The sequence below is a fragment of the Phragmites australis genome, chromosome 13, assembly GCF_958298935.1.
Source record: "Phragmites australis chromosome 13, lpPhrAust1.1, whole genome shotgun sequence".
Taxonomy (NCBI): domain Eukaryota; kingdom Viridiplantae; phylum Streptophyta; class Magnoliopsida; order Poales; family Poaceae; genus Phragmites; species Phragmites australis.
Genome location: NC_084933.1, coordinates 28,145,491 through 28,164,849, shown reverse-complemented (window position 1 = coordinate 28,164,849; position 19,359 = coordinate 28,145,491). Strand labels below are relative to the sequence as shown.

The window sequence follows — 19,359 nt, the reverse complement described above, 5'->3', positions numbered from 1 at the left end:
TCGCTTCTCCGTGGCGCTGTTGAAAGCTGAGCAGCAGCGGGCCGGGGCGTTTGGCACGAAATTTCGGTGCTTTCTGGCGGCCATTTCTTTCCATGCTAGGACCGCGCATGTCGGCACGGCAGCCAAATCTGAATTTCCATACGAGTGTGAGGAGTTGAGGTCAGTAGCATCTGGTTGTTGCAAGTGGCGCTCGTCCGTACAACGTACGGTCCCATATCGTCCTGTCCCTGTACCCTTCCCGCCACATTTCGAGTCAAACTGTCCTCTTCTGTCACGCGTTGACGCGGCTCGGAAGCGCATTGACTTTGGTCGATGCGATGTTCCGGGTTCTTCTTTATCTGCTCTTCGGAGTTCAGGTTTGGTCACATGGTGGCATGGAAAGGTGTAGATTTGCAAGTGAAATGGCATTCTTCAAGAGCACTTGTGGCATCCCACTGCCACCAGTCGTTGCAGCGCTAGTAGTAGTAGTGCTGTTCTTGACGGCGCCGGCGGCGGCCGCCTCCTCTGAAGCGTCGGTGTCCGTGCAGCTCGGAGCATTGCTGGCGTTCAAGAAGGGCGTTGCGGCCGACCCACAAGGCGCGCTGTCCAACTGGACAGTGGGAGCAGGCGATGCTGCCGGCGGCGGCGGCCTCCCGCGGCACTGCAACTGGACTGGCGTCGCGTGCGACGGCGCCGGCCACATCACGTCCATCCAGCTCCTGGAGACCTGGCTTCGGGGCACGCTCACGCCGTTCCTCGGCAACATCTCGACGCTCCAGATCCTCGACCTGACGTCGAACCGCTTCGCCGGTGCCATCCCGCCGCAGCTCGGCCGCCTCGGCGAGCTCGAACAGCTCATCCTCTACGACAATAACTTCACTGGCGGCATCCCGCCTGAGCTCGGCGACTTGAGGAGCCTGCAGATACTGGACCTCAGCAACAACACGCTCCACGGCGGCATGCCGAGCCGCCTCTGCAACTGCTCGGCGATGTGGGCGTTCGGCGTCGAGGCCAACAACCTCACCGGCACAGTCCCTGACTGCATTGGTGATTTGTCCAGTCTCAAGATTCTTGTGACCTCCATCAACAATCTTGACGGCGAGTTGCCGCCGTCCTTCGCGAAGCTCACGCAGCTGGAGACGTTGGACCTCAGCGACAATCATTTCTCCGGCTCGATCCCGCCGGAGATCGGCAACTTCTCGAAACTCAACATTCTCCAGTTGTTTGGGAACCGATTCTCCGGCGCCATCCCGCCGGATCTCGGCCGCTGCAAGAACCTGACCACGCTAAACATATACAGCAACCGGTTCACCAACGGGATCCCCAGCGAGCTCGGGGAGCTCACGAACCTGAAGGTGCTGCGCTTGAACGACAACTCGTTCTCATCGGAGATCCCCCGCTCGCTCGGCCGGTTGACGTCGTTGCTGGTGCTCGGACTGTCGACGAACCAGCTCACCGGCTCGATCCCGACCGAGCTCGGCGAGCTACGGTCGCTTCAGAAACTGACGCTCCACGTCAACAGGCTCACTGGAACGGTGCCGGCGTCCCTGACAAATCTTGTCAACCTGACATACCTCAGCTTCAGTTACAACTCCTTATCCGGCCCGCTTCCGGCGAACATCGGGTTGCTCCGGAATCTTCAAGTATTAATCATTCAAAGCAGCTCGCTCTCCGGTCAGATTCCGGCGAGCATCGCCAACTGCACGTTGCTGTCCAACGCGAGCATGGCGTTGAATGAGTTCTCAGGGCCCTTGCCGGCCGGGCTTGGACGGCTACAGGGCCTTATGTTCCTGTCGTTGCACGACAACAAGCTGTCCGGCGACATACCGGAGGACCTGTTCGACTGCGGCAGCCTCCGGACGCTAGCGCTGGCGGAGAACAACTTCACTGGCGACCTGAGCCCCCGTGTCGGCCGCCTCGGTGAGCTCAGGTTGCTGCAGCTGCAGGGGAACGCTCTGTCTGGGGCGATACCGGAGGAGATCGGCAACTTGACGAAGCTCATCAGCCTGCAGCTCGGGAGGAACCGCTTCGCCGGGCGTGTCCCGGCGAGCATCTCCAACATTTCGTCCCTTCAGGAGCTCGACCTGCAGCAGAACCATCTTGGCGGCGCGCTACCCGACCAGATCTTCGAGCTGCGGCAGCTCACCATCCTCAGCGCCGCGTCGAACAGGTTCGTCGGCCCGATCCCCGATGCCGTGTCCAACCTCCGGTCGCTCTCCCTCCTTGACCTGTCGAACAACGCGCTGAACGGCACGGTCCCCGCCGCGCTGGGCGGCCTCGACCAGCTCCTCACGCTTGACCTCTCCCACAACCACCTCACCGGCGTCATCCCCGGCGCTGTGATCGCGAAGATGAGCACCCTTCAGATGTACCTCAACCTGTCAAACAACATGTTCACGGGCCCGATACTGCCGGAGATCGGCGGCCTCACGATGATCCAGGCTATCGACCTGTCAAACAACCAGCTGTCCGGTGGGGTCCCGGCGACGCTCGCCGGGTGCAAGAACCTCGACTCGCTCGACCTCTCCGCCAATAACCTCACCGGATCCCTGCCGGCCGGCCTCTTTCCTCAGCTCGACGTTCTCACAAACCTCAACATCTCTGGCAACGACCTCGACGGGGAGATCCCTTCCAACATCGGCGCACTGAAGCACATCCGGACGCTGGACGTGTCGAGGAACGCGTTTACCGGGGCCATACCGATGGCGCTGGCGAACCTAACAAGCCTGAGGGCTCTCAACCTCTCGTCGAACGACCTCGAGGGACCCGTGCCGGACGCCGGCGTGTTCAGGAACCTGAGCATGTCGAGCCTGCAGGGAAATCGGGGGCTCTGCGGCTGGAAGCTCCTCGCGCCCTGCCACCACGCCGGGAAGCGGGGGTTCTCGAGGAGAGGGCTCGTGTTCCTCGTCGTGCTGTTGGTGCTGTCCTCGCTGTTGCTGTTGCTGCTTGTGACGATTTTGTGTATCAGCTACCGGCGGTACAAGAAGAAGAGAGGGGGCTCTGACGGCGCCGCCAGGTTCTCGGAGACCGTTGTCGTGCCGGAGCTGAGGAAGTTCACTTACAGTGAGCTGGAGGCAGCCACCGGTTCGTTCGACGAAGGAAACGTCATGGGGAGCAGCAACCTGAGCACGGTATACAAGGGCCTGCTCGTCGAGCCCGACGGCAAGGTGGTCGCCGTGAAGAGGCTCAACCTGGAACAGTTCCCGGTCAAGTCCGACAAGTGCTTCGTCACCGAGCTCGCGACGCTGAGCCGCCTGAAGCACAAGAACCTGGCTCGTGTGGTCGGGTACGCGTGTGAGCCAGGAAAGATCAAGGCTCTGGTCCTGGAGTACATGGAGAACGGCGACCTCGACGCCGCGATACACGGCCAGGGACGGGACGCGCCGCGGTGGACGGTCCGGGAGCGGCTGCGCGTGTGCATCTCGGTGGCGCACGGGCTAGTGTACCTGCACACCGGGTACGACTTTCCCATCGTGCACTGCGACGTCAAGCCGTCGAACGTTCTCCTGGACAGCGACTGGGAGGCGCGCGTCAGCGACTTCGGCACGGCGAGGATGCTGGGCGTCCATCTGACGGACGCCGCGGCGCAGTCGGCGACGTCGTCGGCGTTCCGGGGCACCGTCGGGTACATGGCACCAGGTAATTTACACGGAGCTCAAGCATCATTTCAGCAGTAAAACTTTTTGGAGCTATTTCGTCAAGTTCTTGGCACGTCTAGTACTAAAAGCGTTTCCGTTGTATCCGATGACGCAGAATTCGCGTATATGCGGACCGTCTCGCCAAAGGCAGACGTGTTCAGCTTCGGCGTGCTGATGATAGAGTTCTTCACCAAGCGACGGCCGACCGGGGCGATCGAGGAGGACGGCGTGCCGCTGACGCTGCAGCAGTACGTCGACAACGCGCTCTCGAGGGGCCTCGATGGGGTGTTCGACGTCCTGGACCCCGACATGAAGGTCGCCACCGAGGTCGACCTGTCCACGGCGGCGGACGTGCTGAGCTTGGCCCTGTCGTGCGCCGCGTTTGAGCCAGCAGAGAGGCCTGACATGAACAGCGTGCTTTCATCCTTGCTGAAGATGAGTAAGGTCTGCAGAGAAGACTAAGACCTACCGCAGAAATGCGAATTGAAGTGTATGTATGCATCGAAATGTGGAAGAATCTTTAGTATCCTGACACTAGAAAGGTGCAAAATTTGAGATGTTACAAAGATGATCATTGCTGCTCTTGTTCCACATGAATGTCAAAGCCATATGGATTGGCTGGTATTCAGGAGCACAAATTGTAGGGTTAATCTGCTTATCAGTTAAAACTTTTTGGGGCCTACTAAGCAGTACGGAGGTCTAGATTCTAGGCTACGAACTATGCTGATATTTTTCCTCGGAATAGTCTACTGATATCAGTCTTGGCCATACAGCCTGATGGCATGGGCCTGAAGTGGTACCAAAATTTCTGCTTTTGACTCTCAACTTTCAGTGCTGCAACATACCTGCATCCGCAGAGCCGCAGAAGAATGGAAGCTGAAAGATTCGATCAAGTTGTGGGGGAAAGGGTATATTATTCATCTCCTTGGATCCAAACAAAAGTGATGATCACATCAAACATAATAATGTGAATTTTCAGAAGCAGATGTGTCTTTTGAATTCCTGGCAACAGCTTATTGGTGGGCAGAAGAATGTCCCTGAACTCTTCTCTCTCTTCTAAGATTGCATGCAGAGAAAATGCCAGTTTGGTTTTTGCACTGTGTGTGTTTAAAACTTGTGATTGTATTCTAAACCTACAATTATGCTATTCTTGTGATGCACATGGATAAAAGTAGCCATGTTCCTCTGCTTGTCAGAAAACATGGACAGACAGTACTTCGCTACATTAACATGAAGGGGAATTGAAGGGTGAGATTCGGATAGCAAATAAGCAACATCACATCTTTTTATTCAAGAACACAACTAGCTAGTAAACCACACATTCATGAACCTCTCTGAGAAGAACCATGTTGTACGTCCCAGACTGAAAGCTCTCTTCAGACAAGACTGTATCTGGTATCAAAGTTCATCATCAGGAGCACATCATTGATCATTCCATAAAGTTGTACGAGGAACTCCTCTCAGAAATCCACCCACCGTTATGACTCGTGCCAGCTAGGCTACCCCCCTGAATCAGGGAAGAACTTCTCATGAGCCATGACGAGTAGCTAGCATTGTTCAAGTAAAGCTCTGACAGTTTTAGCACCTGAACTGTATATCCGTGTTCTAGCAGATTAAAACTTAAATTTCAAATACATGAAATAATCTAGCAAGCATCCTCATATGCACATCGAGAAGATAAAGAAATTGTGCTAACAGTGACTGACACCCTTGAAGTGTGAATCGCTTACCGGTGTATAAAGTTGTAATTTTGGTGGCCTGAGGAAGTTCTGAGGTGGCTCAGAAGGGTGCAAGTTCTGCATCTGGCTCAAGAAGTCTGACTCGACGTTAGACTGTCGCTGCGGGTTGGCTTGAGTTATCTGAAACGGCCGGGGCTGGGAGGGGCGCAAGGGAGGCACCTGGGCAGGATCAGCTGTGATGTAGTGCATGTATTGTTGCAGCTCAGGAGGCACCACTGGTGCCATTCCCTTCCCCATGACCAGCATCTGTGTGTAAACATGACAGTGTTATAATAAGAACTTGCATGTATAAATTGCATATGACAGTTTATATCTTCAGATCAAGACTAACCCAAGCAGCAGATCTGCTGATCTGCATGGTGGCAAACAAAAACAGTAAAGGACGCAGAAGAGAAAAATAACGAAAAGCAACCAACTTGTGCATATGATACGATGCCATTCAGTACCTGAAGTTGCAGCTGAAGTGATTTCAGGTAGTCGATCGCTTCATCTAGCATGGACACTTTGTCGGTCTGAAACAGGTTGTTCATTTCAGAGATAAGGCAAAGCTAAGGCTCCATAAGTGATGGTGAAAGATGCTACATATATCACCTTGGTGCAATTCGGAAGTAACTCTTGCAGTGCCTTGAGCTTCTCATTGATCCTATCCCTTCTCCTCTATAAAAGTTTCAGATGAAAAATCACAGAACACCAAATGCTGATAAATCTCTTGTGATCGATCTATGCATGATGTCAGCCTACCCTTTCAGAGAAATTGTGGAACTCAGCTAATCTGCTTCTCCGAGTAGGCGGAGTAGACCTTCTTGGAGCACCGCCATCTTCCATCAGTTCTTGATCGATGTACTCCTCCACCTTCCAAGCAGAAAGATATCCAATGCATCTTAAGGGACAAAAATTGAATTCTGAACAAGAGCAACGATAAAACTTTCTGAAACATATGAAGTAGACTAAAAACAACGGCAATAGATGAGCAATGTTTCTCCTTGCCATGCATGCATACCGTTCTTCCCAATGTCAAACAGCCTTCTACTTGGCTCCTCCCTCCATGGTTTCCCCTACTCTTATGAGTTGATACTTGCAAAGTTGCAGTGCCTAAATGGTCCCGCCCTAGCTATGCTAGCCAAGAATTGGCGAGTCTGGGAGCTTTCTCGACGACCTGATGGCCTCTTCGACCCACCAACCTTTAGCTCGGGATAGTATTTATGGCATCTGATTTCTATAAGCTGTTGCGTCATGGCAAGACTGAGTGAGTGATGCTACTGTACTGTATTTATCCTTATCTTTCACCGGCCGTGGAATTTCTTGTTTGGATTGTGTCGTCCACAACATGTGCCCGACTTTCTGACGGAAGCATGTTTACGGTTTTGTCATTTTGTGGAATGCCCAGTTGGCCAATCATTTGACCTAACTTACCAGGGAATGGCTCAAACTTGACGTGCGAACAACGAGTCCCTCAACCTGAAGTCTGAACATTTTACTTTTGCAAAGTACAGAAGCGTGCGGTTTCTTCGGTATAGGTTTCATAGTAAAAGCTACATGAAGAAATCAGGTTCAGACTAAATCATTATCTGTGCTAGACCGAGTTTCAAGGTCTATTCGTTTTAGTTCTTGACGGAGTACAGATCCAAGCACGCTTATTCAGTCATTTTGATTGGCTGTTCGATCTTTGTATACACTAAGGATCATGAGCGACAGAAGCAAATAAGAAATGAGGAAGCTGTCTGTACCTAACGTGACCAGCAGCCCATGCGCGGTTTCTGAAAAGACCCTCTCGGAACCATAAGCAGTGCAGGATGGCGAAGCAAGACGCAACCAACAAAAAGCCCAGTCTCCTCCCCACCCCGGCGGTTCGACGTCGACCCATTCCTCTCCGCTCACGCACCATCCCCCGCAGAACACGCGATGCGATGCGATGCGACGCACGAGCGAGCATGTGGAAAAGCATTCGGGGGTCGAGTTGTAGGCTTGTAGCAGTGCAGATATGTCATCGCCAGACGGACGGAAAGGGTGCCGTCCACGACGCGCCCATCCATGCATGCACGCCGGCGGCATGGCGAGGCCGAGGCGCAGGAAGGGGACAAAGGAGGCAGTCACCTCCATCTCGCTGCTTTCGTAACCCAACCCGACCCGACCTGACCTATATGCAGATAGTGGCGGAGCTATTTTATGGAGTGTGGATACACATTCGTCTCCTCCAATAAAAAATACTGCTAATAATAATTAGTATAAACGGTAATTTACTGTGATTTTCAGACATCCTTTTGATCTAAAAACGCTGCTAATAATAGCTAGTAATGCAGACTGTTTAAAAAGGGTTAAAAATTTAAAAAAACCCTATGCAGGCAGCGATGAATAACATAAGGCCTAGGTAGCTAGGTTGCTAGGGCGCCCATGCAAAGGTCGACGCATGCTTGGTCCCTCCCCTCGGTCAGAACGCGTGATCTCATCGTCAGATCCTGCATTTGTGCGTGCCGGTGCCCGCCTGCGGCCTGCCTGAGGTCCGGCGACCACCGAGTCACTGACATCACCGGTCACCACCTCGCCCGTCGGATCTGTGGGCTGGGAATCCGCGTGCCACCGCATGCATGGGCAAGGCAGGTTACCGGGCGGGCTAGTCGTGCAGAGCCGCCGCCGCGACTCGTGGAATCCTGGAGGCTGAAACCGACGCGACTTGCGACATCGCGATCGGCCGGGTTTGTTTGATGCTGGACTCGTGCGCGTGCATCCTGCTCGGCGCAGGCGATGTGATAATGTGAAACTGCGGCGTGGGCTCCGGGGTGGGTGGTGGACAGCTGGACGCCAGGCGCGCGTGACCGTATTGGGCCTACTTTTTAAGTATTATTCCACAGTTACACGTAGGTTGGTAGAGTAGCTTTAAATATATGTTTATTTATATTTTATTGCTATAAATGTAGTGAATATAGTTATTGGTATTTAAAAAGCTTAGCAGGCAGAAAGCCCTAGCAATGTGTCACCTGTTGGTTCAAGATGTCGCTCTTTGATTGGACGACAACAGCTGTGGCCCATCCAACAAGTGACATTTTTATGCCACGTTAGGCGGCTCCAATGCTGGCGTGTCACTCATCTTATCGTCTGTTAGATGAACGATACATTGTTGTCGTATTTCCAACGGGTGAGAAAAGGTTACTCTTGTAATATTTTTAAACAGTTGTCTAGTTTTGTAAATATTGAAAACAAAAAATAAAATATGTCCCGAAAGCATTGTGTTCGAAAGGTGGGCCGAGAGACATAACGGGCCAGAGTTAATGTCGTGGCCCGCGCGTAAGGGATCTCATGGACTCCGTCGTTGCTGTGAGCCCGGCGCTCTTGGATACATGGGCTGGACGGGTGGTCTCTGCTCTCTAGGGTCCAAGTGCGTGATGGCGATGTGATGGAAAGGACTGACCCAGCACGAATCGCAAAGAGGATGCGGATCTCACCCAGCGAAAGGCAGCCGTCCCAGCTCGACTGCTTGCCTCAGCAGAGGCAGCAGTCGTGAGAATCTGGGCAGCGGAGCGGAGGAGAGGAGGTGTGGTGGTCTCGATCATGGCGAGCTCTTCCGACCCCGACAAGCTCATGACCAAAGCCGACAAACTGTGAGCTCTACGCCTCTCTTATATCATCTGTAATTTCCGTTGAGTTCGCCTGCTCTCTTGATCCACGAGCCTTTAGATCGCTGTTATGCAAAAGGGAACTCCATGCCCTTTAGGCCAAGAACGGGGCCTATTCGAGGCTTGCTATTTCGAATTGGAATTTAGTGATTCGTAGTTCTCCAACCGATTGTGTCAAAAGTTCCCGTGAGATAGCTTCTCGACCCTGGGAATTTTTTGGATCAAGGGCCGGAAGATCCTGGATCTAGTCCTCCTGTTAGATGGAGCTAGAGTTCTTTGTGCGAAGCCATGGCGCTGGTTTTCAGATATTTCAGATCTCCAAATGGTTGATAGAGATAAACTTCGAGGAGTAGGTTTTCGAGGACATGGCTGACTTGCCCCAAATGTTGGAGTTTGAGGGCTCTCTGAGCTATTTCTGGATTCTTGTCAAAGGGCTCATCAATTCCCGTAGTTTAACTTGGTTTTATGCAAATTTGGTCGAGCTATTTCATGGACATGCCAAATTTGCAGGAGAAGGCAAGAAATGTGGCTGTTTGCTCCGGCGCAATTTTGTTTGTATCCATGTTGTAGGGGAAATCCTGGGAGACCCTCCTGCATCATATTGCATTAACTTTTAAAATCTCTGCAGAGATGAGTGGACACATACCAAATCAACTGAATAGCTGCAAGTTTGTGACATCCAGACCTTTTAGCTTGGCTCATTGTGTGCTTGTTTCCCTCTAATGGTACACGATAAACAAGAGCACCTTGCCTTGCATAAAGGCTAGCCTCTTGTTGATCCTTGCCCCTCCAAGATTTATTAGTTTGTTCAAGATGGATACTCGGGTGCGTTCCGTTTAGACCGGCATACTATAATTTTCAAGCCATCTCCTCGCCACAAGAAAATTTCCAAAAAGTAGAGCAATTACTTTTTAACGAGCTCTGAGGATGACATTGTTTTCATCTACATGACAGTATAATGGTTATATATGGTTAGATATTGTCACTTAGGTTTTCATCTACATGTGCTCAAATTTCCTGTTTTTACTGTCGTTAGTTTATCATTGCGCTGCCTACAGAATGATGCTCCATCGACTTAATAATTGGTTCAGTGTAAAGCATGTTCCCTTGAACAACTTTAATAATTTTTAGTATATCTTTTTTGCAGAACAAAATTGAGCTTTACAAGGTGGAATGCTGACTGGAAAAGTGCTACTTCCCTGTATGAGCAAGCTGGTCGGTAACCTTGCTTACCATCTTTTATTTTCTTGTTAGCGCTTTTTTTGCTGTGGGCTGCGGTGCACATAAGTGAACTTCATTTCTTCTTTAAAGCAATTGCGTATAGGTTCAGAAAGGACAATGAGAAAGCAAAAGATGCGTTTGAGAAGGCTTCAAAAGGACAAGAAATGATCTCCTCGTATCCTTTGGAAATTTCTCTATAGTTTGGTGTTTCCATTTCTCACATCAATGAGCAATCACCTAGTGCAATCTTAACTAGTTTCATAGACCATGGGATGCCGCTAAGCATATGGAATCTGCTGCTGCTTTAGCAAAGGAGCTTGCACGCTGGAATGAAGTTTCTGATTTTTATCGCAGAGCTTCAGAGTTATATCGTGAATGTGGAAGACCACAACCTGCGTCTGATGCTCTTGGAAAGGGTGCAAGGTACAGACAATTGTTTAATTATGTGAACACTGTGAAAGCTTATTTCCTAAACATGCTATCACGAAATCAGTGCCTTGGAGGAAAAGGCTCCAGAAGAAGCTACCAAAATGTATGATGAGGCTTGCTCAGTTCTTGAAGAGGATGGGAAGGAGCAGATGGCTTTTGACTTGTATCGTGCTGCTGCAGCTTTGTATATTAAGCTTGAGAAGTAAGAATACGCAGCCAGCTCAATGCCTGCCTATTATAATTTTGCACTTTAGCCTGTCCTTTTACATCTGTATGGCATCTCATGCATGTTATCCTTGAACTCTTATCTGGAAAGTTTTTAATCTTTGTTCTTACATTTGAAGTAAGCGGCCTTTTAGACAAAGAAAGATAGTGCAGAAGTTCTTGAACTAATACTAAGGCCCCAATGTCACACTTTCTAGAGTTGGTCCTCGGCAGCTAACATCTAGGACTTGATATTTATCGCACCAAATTATGGGAAACAATAGGGGCTTGCACATTTTTCTCGTACCCTCTCATCCGACATCTTACTGACATTTAAGCATGTGTATCATTTAGCAATGCTAGTAATGTTATACACATAATCTTACATTTTTCCCTGTCTTTGGCTATCTATGACAGGTATTCGGATGCTGCAGCATTCTTTTTAAGACTTGGTGCAGCTGCTGATAAATGCAATGCCAGTAACAGCCAATGCAAGGTAATGTTTTCACTGAAATGTACTTAATTGTTCAGAGACTTCATACTTATTAGATAGGGTAGAAACATTGTGCAACGGAGCTGAGACTTTTACATCTTATAACATCATACTTATTAGATAGGGTAGAAAGATTGTGAAATCAAATTTATTTTACATTATAATAAGGTAGTAGTAGTAATCTGATTCAAAGTTGTTTCGTGTATTCAGGCTTATCTGAGTGCAATCATTATCTACCTTTTCGCCCATGATTTTCAGCAAGCTCAGAAATGCTACAATGACTGCTCAGAGTAAGTTGTACATTGGTGGCAGTTACTATCATTAATGAAATATAGTATAACATATTTGTGCTATGTGCTAAGTGTTTGGTTTTCCATTGCTGATGTTTACTGCTGCAAAAAACATATTGTCATCATTTTCCATTGCTGCCACATTGCAGGGTTCAAGCCTTCCTCAACAGTGACCAGAATCGATGTGCGATGAAACTATTGTCTGCATATGAGGAAGGTGATGCTGAAGAAATCAAACGTGTTGCTCAATCAAGCATCTTCAATCACCTCGACCATGTGGTAATCTTCTGATTTTCTCTTTCAAGGCCCTGCATTGCTGAATTATATTGGCTATCTCTAGTGTTAAAATGATTATATCAAAAGCTGCCATCTGGTGCTGCATGTGCATAAATGGTGAACTAGGAGCTGAGAAATCTTTGGTTGACCCTGTTATTTCAATTCTCCTTGTACATAGAAAGTAAGCATTGAATCTATTGATGCCATGCTGTATCATCTAGGTCCTAAGTAAGAGCACGTACAACTTTTCTTTTTCTTTTTTTGCTGTGCAAGGTTGTCTTTCCATTCCTGATGTTTACTGCTGCACCAGTTATATGCATGACGCCTTATAATTCATCAGAATAGATGCGTGCAAAGAATGTCTAATTTTATTCCATTATCACTTCTCTTACAACATGATCATCGATTATTCCATAGTCTAGATTCTAGACAGTTTGCATTCTATCTCATGGAGTGTTTCGATGGCTGATTGTTTACTTGATTAGTACCTGCCTTTCACTCGGGATTCATGCTAATGTTCGGTTCTGTACATCACTGCAGGTAATTAGGCTTGCAAGGAAACTACCGACAGGTGATCTGCAGGCCATCAAGAAAGCAGCTGATGACGGCGAGGAATCCTTGGACGAGGATGACCTAACTTAGCACCGAATTCCCCAGGAAACGATGCAGAGAGCAAACAAGTGAGGATTTGAAGGACACTCATAGTAATCCATGGATGAATTGGAACAGTTGTAAAAAAAAAGTAACGTGAATTACATACTAAAACTTGTGGGCGGCATCTGTATTATGAAATTTGCCACGTTCAATTCTGTTGTTGCCCTACATTTGTACTGGTTTGGTGGTATTGATTTTTTATTGGTGTCTATCTTGCCTGTGCTGTATGATTTGCACAAGTTCAGCATGATGTACATGTTGTAGAAGCACAAACGAATTCCACAGCTCTGAATGATTTGTACCTGTCCAGCATGACAATTTGTCAGTTATGTTACATGTTGTACCATTAATGTAGACGATGTGGTAATTTACCTACACGTAAGAGCACTATTGATATGTCCATCCTGCAGGAATGGATTATGGTACTGTTTGAACTGTTTCATATGAAGTTCCTGCGTTCACAATAGACCCTTAAGCATTGACAGCAAAAATAAATAGAGCTTTGACAGAAAGGATCTTTGTTACTTGTATGTCGATATATGTCTACCCAAGAAACCATTCACGTTGACAGATATTTGCTTTGTGGTTCCAACGCAATAACGGATCGATGAAAAACACAGAGCAGTACAGACTAATTTAAGGTGCATGGATATCAACACGAAACGCCCACGACACAGTACCAGGTACAAGATCTGATTAACCTAACAAAGCTACAAAGTACAAACTCTGACGCTTAGTTTTGTTACAACACCGCACAAAAAGAAGCTAGAACGACGAGAAAAGCTGGAGCTGCATGCCTGTACATCAGCACATGACATGAACATGAAAACTTGTTTCGGCTCGTGAGCAGGCGGAGCTCAGAGCTGCATCCATGCTTAGCATGCCTCATGGAGACTTGTTGGACTTGCGAGCAGGAGGGAGCCCAGGGACAACGGGCGGGAGCGGCAGCACCGAACCAACGGGAGGGATCAGCGGCAGGGTGGGCAGCTGCGACACCTCGCCGCTAGCACCACCGGATGCCGCACCTCTCTCTTTCAGCTCCCTGCCGTCGCTAGGGACGAGCAGCAGGAGCGCCGCCACCGGCAGGAGAGCAACAGCCAGACGCTTCGCCATTGTTGTAGTACGTGTTGGTTGTCGGGAAGACGGGAACGGGTGCCCTTGTGTCAGGAAGAGGTGGTGCTGCGATGTGAAGGCGTCAAACAATGGCGGTGGCGCCGCTGCGTTGCGGGCGCCCCCCAAGCGGCCGGGAGGGAGTCCGGGACCCAGCGCGTCCTCACGTGTCGATGCGTCGGCTTCCCGGCCGGGCTAGCTGCGCGCTCATGTTCACGGCCGCTTACACCTTCGCCGCGCGTCGCGGGCGCACGATGGCCGCCTGCCGTCTGCCGTGCGGGTAGGCCTTGGTCCGTGGCGGCGCCGGCCGGCTCGGCCTCGCCCTCCGCACGTACAGCCTGCTAACCCGATGTTTCGCATGAATCTCAAAACACAAATTGGAGGGCGAGATAAAAGGGAGGAGGTCCTCTGGGGAGGACTAGAGCCAGAGCTTTTTCCTACGGCCGGGGGCGAAGCTAAGTTGATTTAGGGTGCCATAGAGAAGAAAAAACTTTATTAGTAATTTGCTTAATTATATTGATCATATGAATTTATATTGTTATTAGATGTATAATGAAGTAGCACCACGATCATTTGGGCTCAAAATTCGCCCCTGCCTACAGCCTGCGCGAATGCGTCCGGCACAGCCCGACCGCGCGCAAATCCTACAGCTTTGTATATGACGATGTCACGACGATGACACGTTGGTTGTTTGATTGATGCACGTCGTTATGTGCCGGTGTTTAGATGGCTATAATAATGTGACAGCACGTACTTCTCTTACTCTACAAAACGACATCCACTGACTCGAAGTTAATGTATACGCCGGGATATAAACAGTGAAATATGACAATGGATATTACTTATCAAACTTACCTCAGCTACCTGCAGTGCTGTATATCTGTCGATAATAAGAAGTAATATTAGATAAATAGAAGCCAGAAACCGACCTTAGCTCAGTTGGTAGAGCGGAGGACTGTAGTCGTTGCAGATTAATCCTTAGGTCGCTGGTTCGAATCCGGCAGGTCGGATAATTGTTTTTGTTTTTTTGTCTCCACCCTTTTCCTTTTTTCTTTAACTACACGATTTCGTGACCGAGAAAAGAAAAACAACTTTGATAAATATTTTTCCAGCGACTTGGTAATGTCCGTATAAAATGAAGAAAGAAAACTGCACGGAGACTAAGATGGAGTGTCTTCCACCGTCTAGTGCTAGCCAGGGGTTGCGCCGCCGCCCTTCAGGATGTTGCACCGTTCACGCGCTGTCTCGGCCCTCGGCGGCCGGCAATTACACGCTCACGGTTGCCGGCACCACGACCCGCCCTTGATAAAGAAAGACGGCCGCCGCCGCCGCCGCCGTTTAAACCCGTGGTGCGATGCAGACTTGAGATCGGCTCACTGACCATAGCAAGTCGTTCTACGATCTGGACGGCAAATACTTACGCAGTCCAGTGCACAGTGCCGTAGTAATGTATCAGGTTCTCTTTTGCAGCTTGAAAATATATCAGGTTGGACAAGGGTGGAAGAAAGTATAATGTACTAATGTATTACGACTTTGGACACGCTAGATCCGTAGAAACACCAACTCGATCAAAACAACCGAATGTCTCCACCCTTTTCCTTTTTTCTTTAACTACGTGGACGGCAAATACAACTATACAAGAGTAAGCAGTGCAGAATCTTGTAGATATATGTATCGGGTTGGACAATAGCCGAAGATTGTAATTTGTCATTTCTTGCTAATAGGTTGTATTTGACATTTCTTGTGAATAATTGCATGCATCTCAATAGCAAACTGTTTGCAGTACAAGAATTACGTATGGAACTATATCATCTCTGAAAACACTACTGCTCTGATGTCTCCGTATCCTTCTTTATTTACGATACAATCACCATTTCTCAGAATACTAATAGGCTTTCGCCGTAATCTTCGGACTCAGGCCTGAGAAAAGACAGAGTAACGCGTCAAGTTGTTATCAGATAATACGACTGTACTTCAGAGATATCAGATAAGTCAAAACAGAGATAAAAGTAAAAGAGTGTCTTCCATTTGAGTTTTGCTTACCCTGCTACAGTTGAGAGCAGCGGAAAAAAGTCTTCAAGATCAGCCTCCCTCCCTCCTCCTTCCTTAGCGAGCTCGTTAGAGGGAGGGTGGAGAGGGCCGGCCACTTAGTCTTCCTCCTTTTCCAGAACGGGCGTACCCCTGATTTCATTACACAAATATAACGAAATTACAACCATCCCCATCAATCAGTTCGCAATATTTACAACAAAAGCGTGCGCAAAATGCAGGATCTATGCATCTGACGCCTGAGGAGCAGCACCGAGGGCTGCCGATTCGCCAAAATGGACCGCATGTCCAAGACTAGAAACCACAATCCAAGCATAACGACTCCTAACCTATTAGACCGGTAACTACCACGCCAAGTTCAGATACAAAAACCATCTCCGGACCGAGTGCCAACAGCACTAAAAACTGCAACCGCACTCCAACGATGATAGCTTCAGCTTGGAACACCATCAGCTCCTTGGCCTTTGGCGAGCATCATCGTGCCTTCAGCTTGTTTCTTGGGATGGAAGAGGAGAGCTGCTTCTTGCAGCGTCTGAGCTCCAGCTTCCAGGGAGTCTCTGTGCTGACCGTGGAGGAGACCTGCCCAATACCGAAGAAAAGAGCAAGTAGAACACACAATCTCAGTAGGAGATCTAACCTGCTTTTTGTCAAAAACTACCCTATTTCTCATTGTCCAAATAGCCCATATAACAGCAGCTAAACCCGCCATATAGCAAGCGCCCCCAGTAGGGAGGAAATGTTGCCCTAAGTTTATTCGGTCGTCTCTGCTTGTCGTCGTCGCTGTGGGCTCGCCACGGTTGCCACTGGTGCGTGTGTCGGGTTCTCCTTCCTACCTACTCCACCGAGTTTGCGCCTCCCTTGTTAGTCGCGCTGGGCTTCTATGCGTGGGTGCGACGCGGACGAGTATGCGGCTGTGTGCGGGGTCGGCTCGTCGTTGTGGCGGCGCGGCGCGACACGTCTCGCTCGGCGGCTTTGGCGCGCGGGCGGGACACGGTCCCGTGCGGGCCTGCTACGTGTCGCAGGCTTGCGGGCTGGGCGGCTCGGCGGCGGGTGGTGTCGGCCAAGTGACGGGGCTATTGTTTGGAGTTCGGCCGGGTATCGCTGTCGATCCGTCAGCGTGATTTGTTTTTTTTTCTCGGTGCTTTTGCGGATGCTAATACGTGTGTGTGTGTGTGTATGTCTCTGTGTTTAGTATGTTCGTGTAGAGTTAGGCCCCTGAAAGATCTCATCACGTCACCGGTGTGCAGGAGTTGGTTTGATAAGAGCTGGATCTGAGAATTGGCAGTGAAGAGTTTGCAGCAACTTTGGGAAGTGCACTGTGCCTATGTCGTCCTCCTCTCCGGTGGTCTTCAGCCTACTTGAGCTCGCCAACATCAGTGTTAGGTTTGTTTTTTTTGACACGAGAATAACTCAGCTTCTATTGAAAACCAATAAAAGTACGAACAAACAACAACATCCACAACCAAAACAAAAAAGAAGAAAAAAGAAAGGAGCTGGGACGCCAGCGTACATGATAACAGCCAGGACAGATAACAGGAAGCTAGGCCAGCAGTAAATAAAGAAACTAAGAGCAGCCAACATACAAGCCTCAGCTAAAGATAGAGCAGCTAAACTGCTAAACATAACAGAGAAGAAGAAGTCTCCAGACTTCACCATAACAGCTAAACTGCTAGGGAGGAAAACGAGAGTCAGCAGCTCCACCAAAATAGCCAAACAACATGGACGAATGAAGTTAGGGAACCACTGCAAACCAAAATTAGCTCTCCAAAGCCTTTCAGCCTTCTTCTCCCAGTCAGCGCCCCAAGGCAAAAAAATGCATCCTGACATTGTTCTGAACCTTCAGATTTGATGAGAGTTGCACTAAGGCTGAGTCCATATGAGATCTTTCCCTTGGGCTAGGTGAAGAACACCCCACAAGCAGCAGAATAAGATTACAGACGCAAACCAACCCAACTAGGCACTCTACCACCACACAAAGGCACCATGCCGTTACAGATTCAAGAGCCCAGCACTCTACCACCTTCTGAAGCTGCAGCGAGCTCAGAAACAAGGACACCAGAAGCACAGATCGAGCACAAAAGCTAGCACAGGCTGACATAGCACGAGCTGACCTGGCCATAAGGACCACATATACACAGAAGCAGACCAAGCTGAGACCCACACTTTACAACTCCACCATGTCCGACTGGGTGATAGAGTTTGGTTGGAAGTCATAGCACCACGCCGTGAGATGGTCCAATGCCGGCATAAGCAGCTCCTTGTCGCTCTCCTTGAGCAAGATTCTCCAACACTGCAAGCAAGAAATACTTTTGAGAAGAATATCAATCGGCTTGTTGGGGAAGACCCTTTTGATCGCCATCTTGTTTCTAGTGCACCACAACGATCAACTCAAACCTGCAAAAAAGAAGAGACACATAGTTGCGGGCAAATTCAGATTCTTTATCAAATGTTAGTAGCAAGGTCATCAAGGGTCCTGGATTGGTTCGCCCACCCAAAACACTCTCTTATCACACTCCATGTGAAGTTGACAAGAACACACTGCAAAAAGATATGATCCACCGTTTCCTTTCTCCCGCACAGGCAACATAACTCACTCCCTTTCCAGCCTCTTCATTTTAGTGCGGATGAGTGTTAGTATTGTTGGTAGGGTAGCTGTGTTTGGGGATGTGTTAGTTCTCCTATGTGTTCCTTCATGTCTTCGGGTCGTTGGGCTTGCTCCGGTGAATCTCGATCTTCTCTCGGGTCATCAGGGCTTGCTCCGACGGAGTCCGATATGTTTTCCTCGACTGCGTTGGAGGATGAAGTTTCTAAATACGGGTTTGCTGTGCTTCTGGTTTATCTATAAACCCGGTCCCATTCCAAAAAAAAAAACAGAGCATGAGATCTTCCTAACCTTTTGAAGCAGCGACACGTGCAGCTCTAGGCACCAATGTCGCTTTTCTTTGACCTCTCCGCCGCAAAGATCTTCCGCCGCCGCCACCGGCGTGGCGGCCGGGAACCCCTCCCAGTAAGCATGGACAGGTTGACCGTCCAGACTCCTACCAAGAACACCAGAAATAGGATCAAGCTGTTGACCTTCCCCACATACGCCGCCTCCGCACGCATGTCGCCGGCCGCGTAGAACATGATGAAGGCGAACCCGGGCCACCGCAGCTCCGTGGCCGCGCGCGCCGGCGCGGCCAAGATCTCCAGGGAATCCTCGGAGCTCGGCAACATGGTCGATGAGTCGTCGTCCCGTCGGACAGGGCATAAGAGACAAGGGAGCTGTCATGGACATATGCACGACGGTATGCAGACAAAATCAAGTACCGTCCATCTGGGTCATCGCCGCCTGCCTGTGGTTCTGAACTCGAACGCGTCACGTCTGAACGCGCCAACAGCGCCGGGCACCGACGACGAGTATTGCATTGGATCGTCATCACTGCTAAATATTTCCAACCTGCGAAAGTGACAAATCAAGGCGCCCAATCCCGACCTACAAATGGGCAACGAATCTACGCCTGCCCTGCATATCCCAGATACGAGCCCGCATGACCGCCCCAGAGTCTCGGACTCGGCAGTTCAGTCTCGTCTCGGTCACTGCACTCGTGTTCGGTCAATTAGACGATCATCTTTTGGAGAATACAGCCTTTTTTTAACGATCTTGGAGAACAATAATACGTTATA

At 49.5% G+C, this 19,359-nt stretch overlaps 3 protein-coding genes and 1 non-coding gene across 6 annotated transcripts; 3 read left to right on the top strand and 1 right to left on the bottom strand.

The window, feature by feature from the left end:
- The first annotated feature begins 298 nt into the window (after positions 1-298).
- On the top strand, positions 299-4,766 carry LOC133889278 (LRR receptor-like serine/threonine-protein kinase FLS2). Its single transcript, XM_062329787.1, has 2 exons — positions 299-3,618; positions 3,733-4,766. Exons 1-2 carry the CDS (start codon positions 318-320, stop codon positions 4,077-4,079), a joined length of 3,648 nt encoding a protein of 1,215 aa, XP_062185771.1. The 5' UTR covers positions 299-317; the 3' UTR covers positions 4,080-4,766.
- Positions 4,767-4,877: 111 nt separating this feature from the next.
- On the bottom strand, positions 4,878-6,569 carry LOC133889279 (transcription factor PIF1-like). Of its 3 annotated transcripts, none has more exons than XM_062329788.1 (7): positions 6,357-6,569; positions 6,098-6,208; positions 5,948-6,013; positions 5,803-5,868; positions 5,688-5,708; positions 5,348-5,602; positions 4,878-5,124 (listed from the first exon to the last, which is right to left on the bottom strand). In XM_062329788.1, exons 2-7 carry the CDS (start codon positions 6,179-6,181, stop codon positions 5,047-5,049), a joined length of 570 nt encoding a protein of 189 aa, XP_062185772.1. In that variant the 5' UTR covers positions 6,182-6,208; positions 6,357-6,569; the 3' UTR covers positions 4,878-5,046. The 3 variants fall into 3 exon arrangements, with proteins under 3 accessions (XP_062185772.1, XP_062185773.1, XP_062185774.1); XM_062329790.1 differs by lacking the exon at positions 4,878-5,124 and adding an exon at positions 5,149-5,222; XM_062329789.1 differs by lacking the exon at positions 5,688-5,708.
- Positions 6,570-8,797: 2,228 nt separating this feature from the next.
- On the top strand, positions 8,798-12,909 carry LOC133889161 (gamma-soluble NSF attachment protein-like). Its single transcript, XM_062329631.1, has 9 exons — positions 8,798-8,952; positions 10,115-10,182; positions 10,279-10,363; positions 10,453-10,611; positions 10,682-10,819; positions 11,239-11,317; positions 11,525-11,604; positions 11,754-11,883; positions 12,421-12,909. Exons 1-9 carry the CDS (start codon positions 8,903-8,905, stop codon positions 12,520-12,522), a joined length of 891 nt encoding a protein of 296 aa, XP_062185615.1. The 5' UTR covers positions 8,798-8,902; the 3' UTR covers positions 12,523-12,909.
- Positions 12,910-14,568: 1,659 nt separating this feature from the next.
- Positions 14,569-14,654, top strand: TRNAY-GUA (transfer RNA tyrosine (anticodon GUA)). Its single transcript is given in 2 exon segments — positions 14,569-14,605; positions 14,619-14,654. It is a non-coding gene; the product is annotated as a tRNA-Tyr (tRNA).
- Positions 14,655-19,359: the final 4,705 nt, after the last annotated feature.

Bases quoted from the DNA above. Each gene is read 5' to 3' on its own strand.
- LOC133889278 (XM_062329787.1), top strand. From the start codon at position 318: ATGTTCCGGGTTCTTCTTTATCTGCTCTTCGGAGTTCAGGTTTGGTCA. The intron at 3,619-3,732 runs GTAATTTACACG...CCGATGACGCAG, and splicing joins CGTCGGGTACATGGCACCAG to AATTCGCGTATATGCGGACC.
- LOC133889279 (XM_062329788.1), bottom strand. From the start codon at position 6,181: ATGGAAGATGGCGGTGCTCCAAGAAGGTCTACTCCGCCTACTCGGAGA. The intron at 5,869-5,947 runs GTGATATATGTA...AACCTGTTTCAG, and splicing joins TACTTCCGAATTGCACCAAG to ACCGACAAAGTGTCCATGCT. The intron at 5,709-5,802 runs GTACTGAATGGC...GCCACCATGCAG, and splicing joins CACTTCAGCTGCAACTTCAG to ATCAGCAGATCTGCTGCTTG.
- LOC133889161 (XM_062329631.1), top strand. From the start codon at position 8,903: ATGGCGAGCTCTTCCGACCCCGACAAGCTCATGACCAAAGCCGACAAA. The intron at 10,364-10,452 runs GTATCCTTTGGA...CTAGTTTCATAG, and splicing joins GGACAAGAAATGATCTCCTC to ACCATGGGATGCCGCTAAGC. The intron at 11,605-11,753 runs GTAAGTTGTACA...GCCACATTGCAG, and splicing joins TGCTACAATGACTGCTCAGA to GGTTCAAGCCTTCCTCAACA.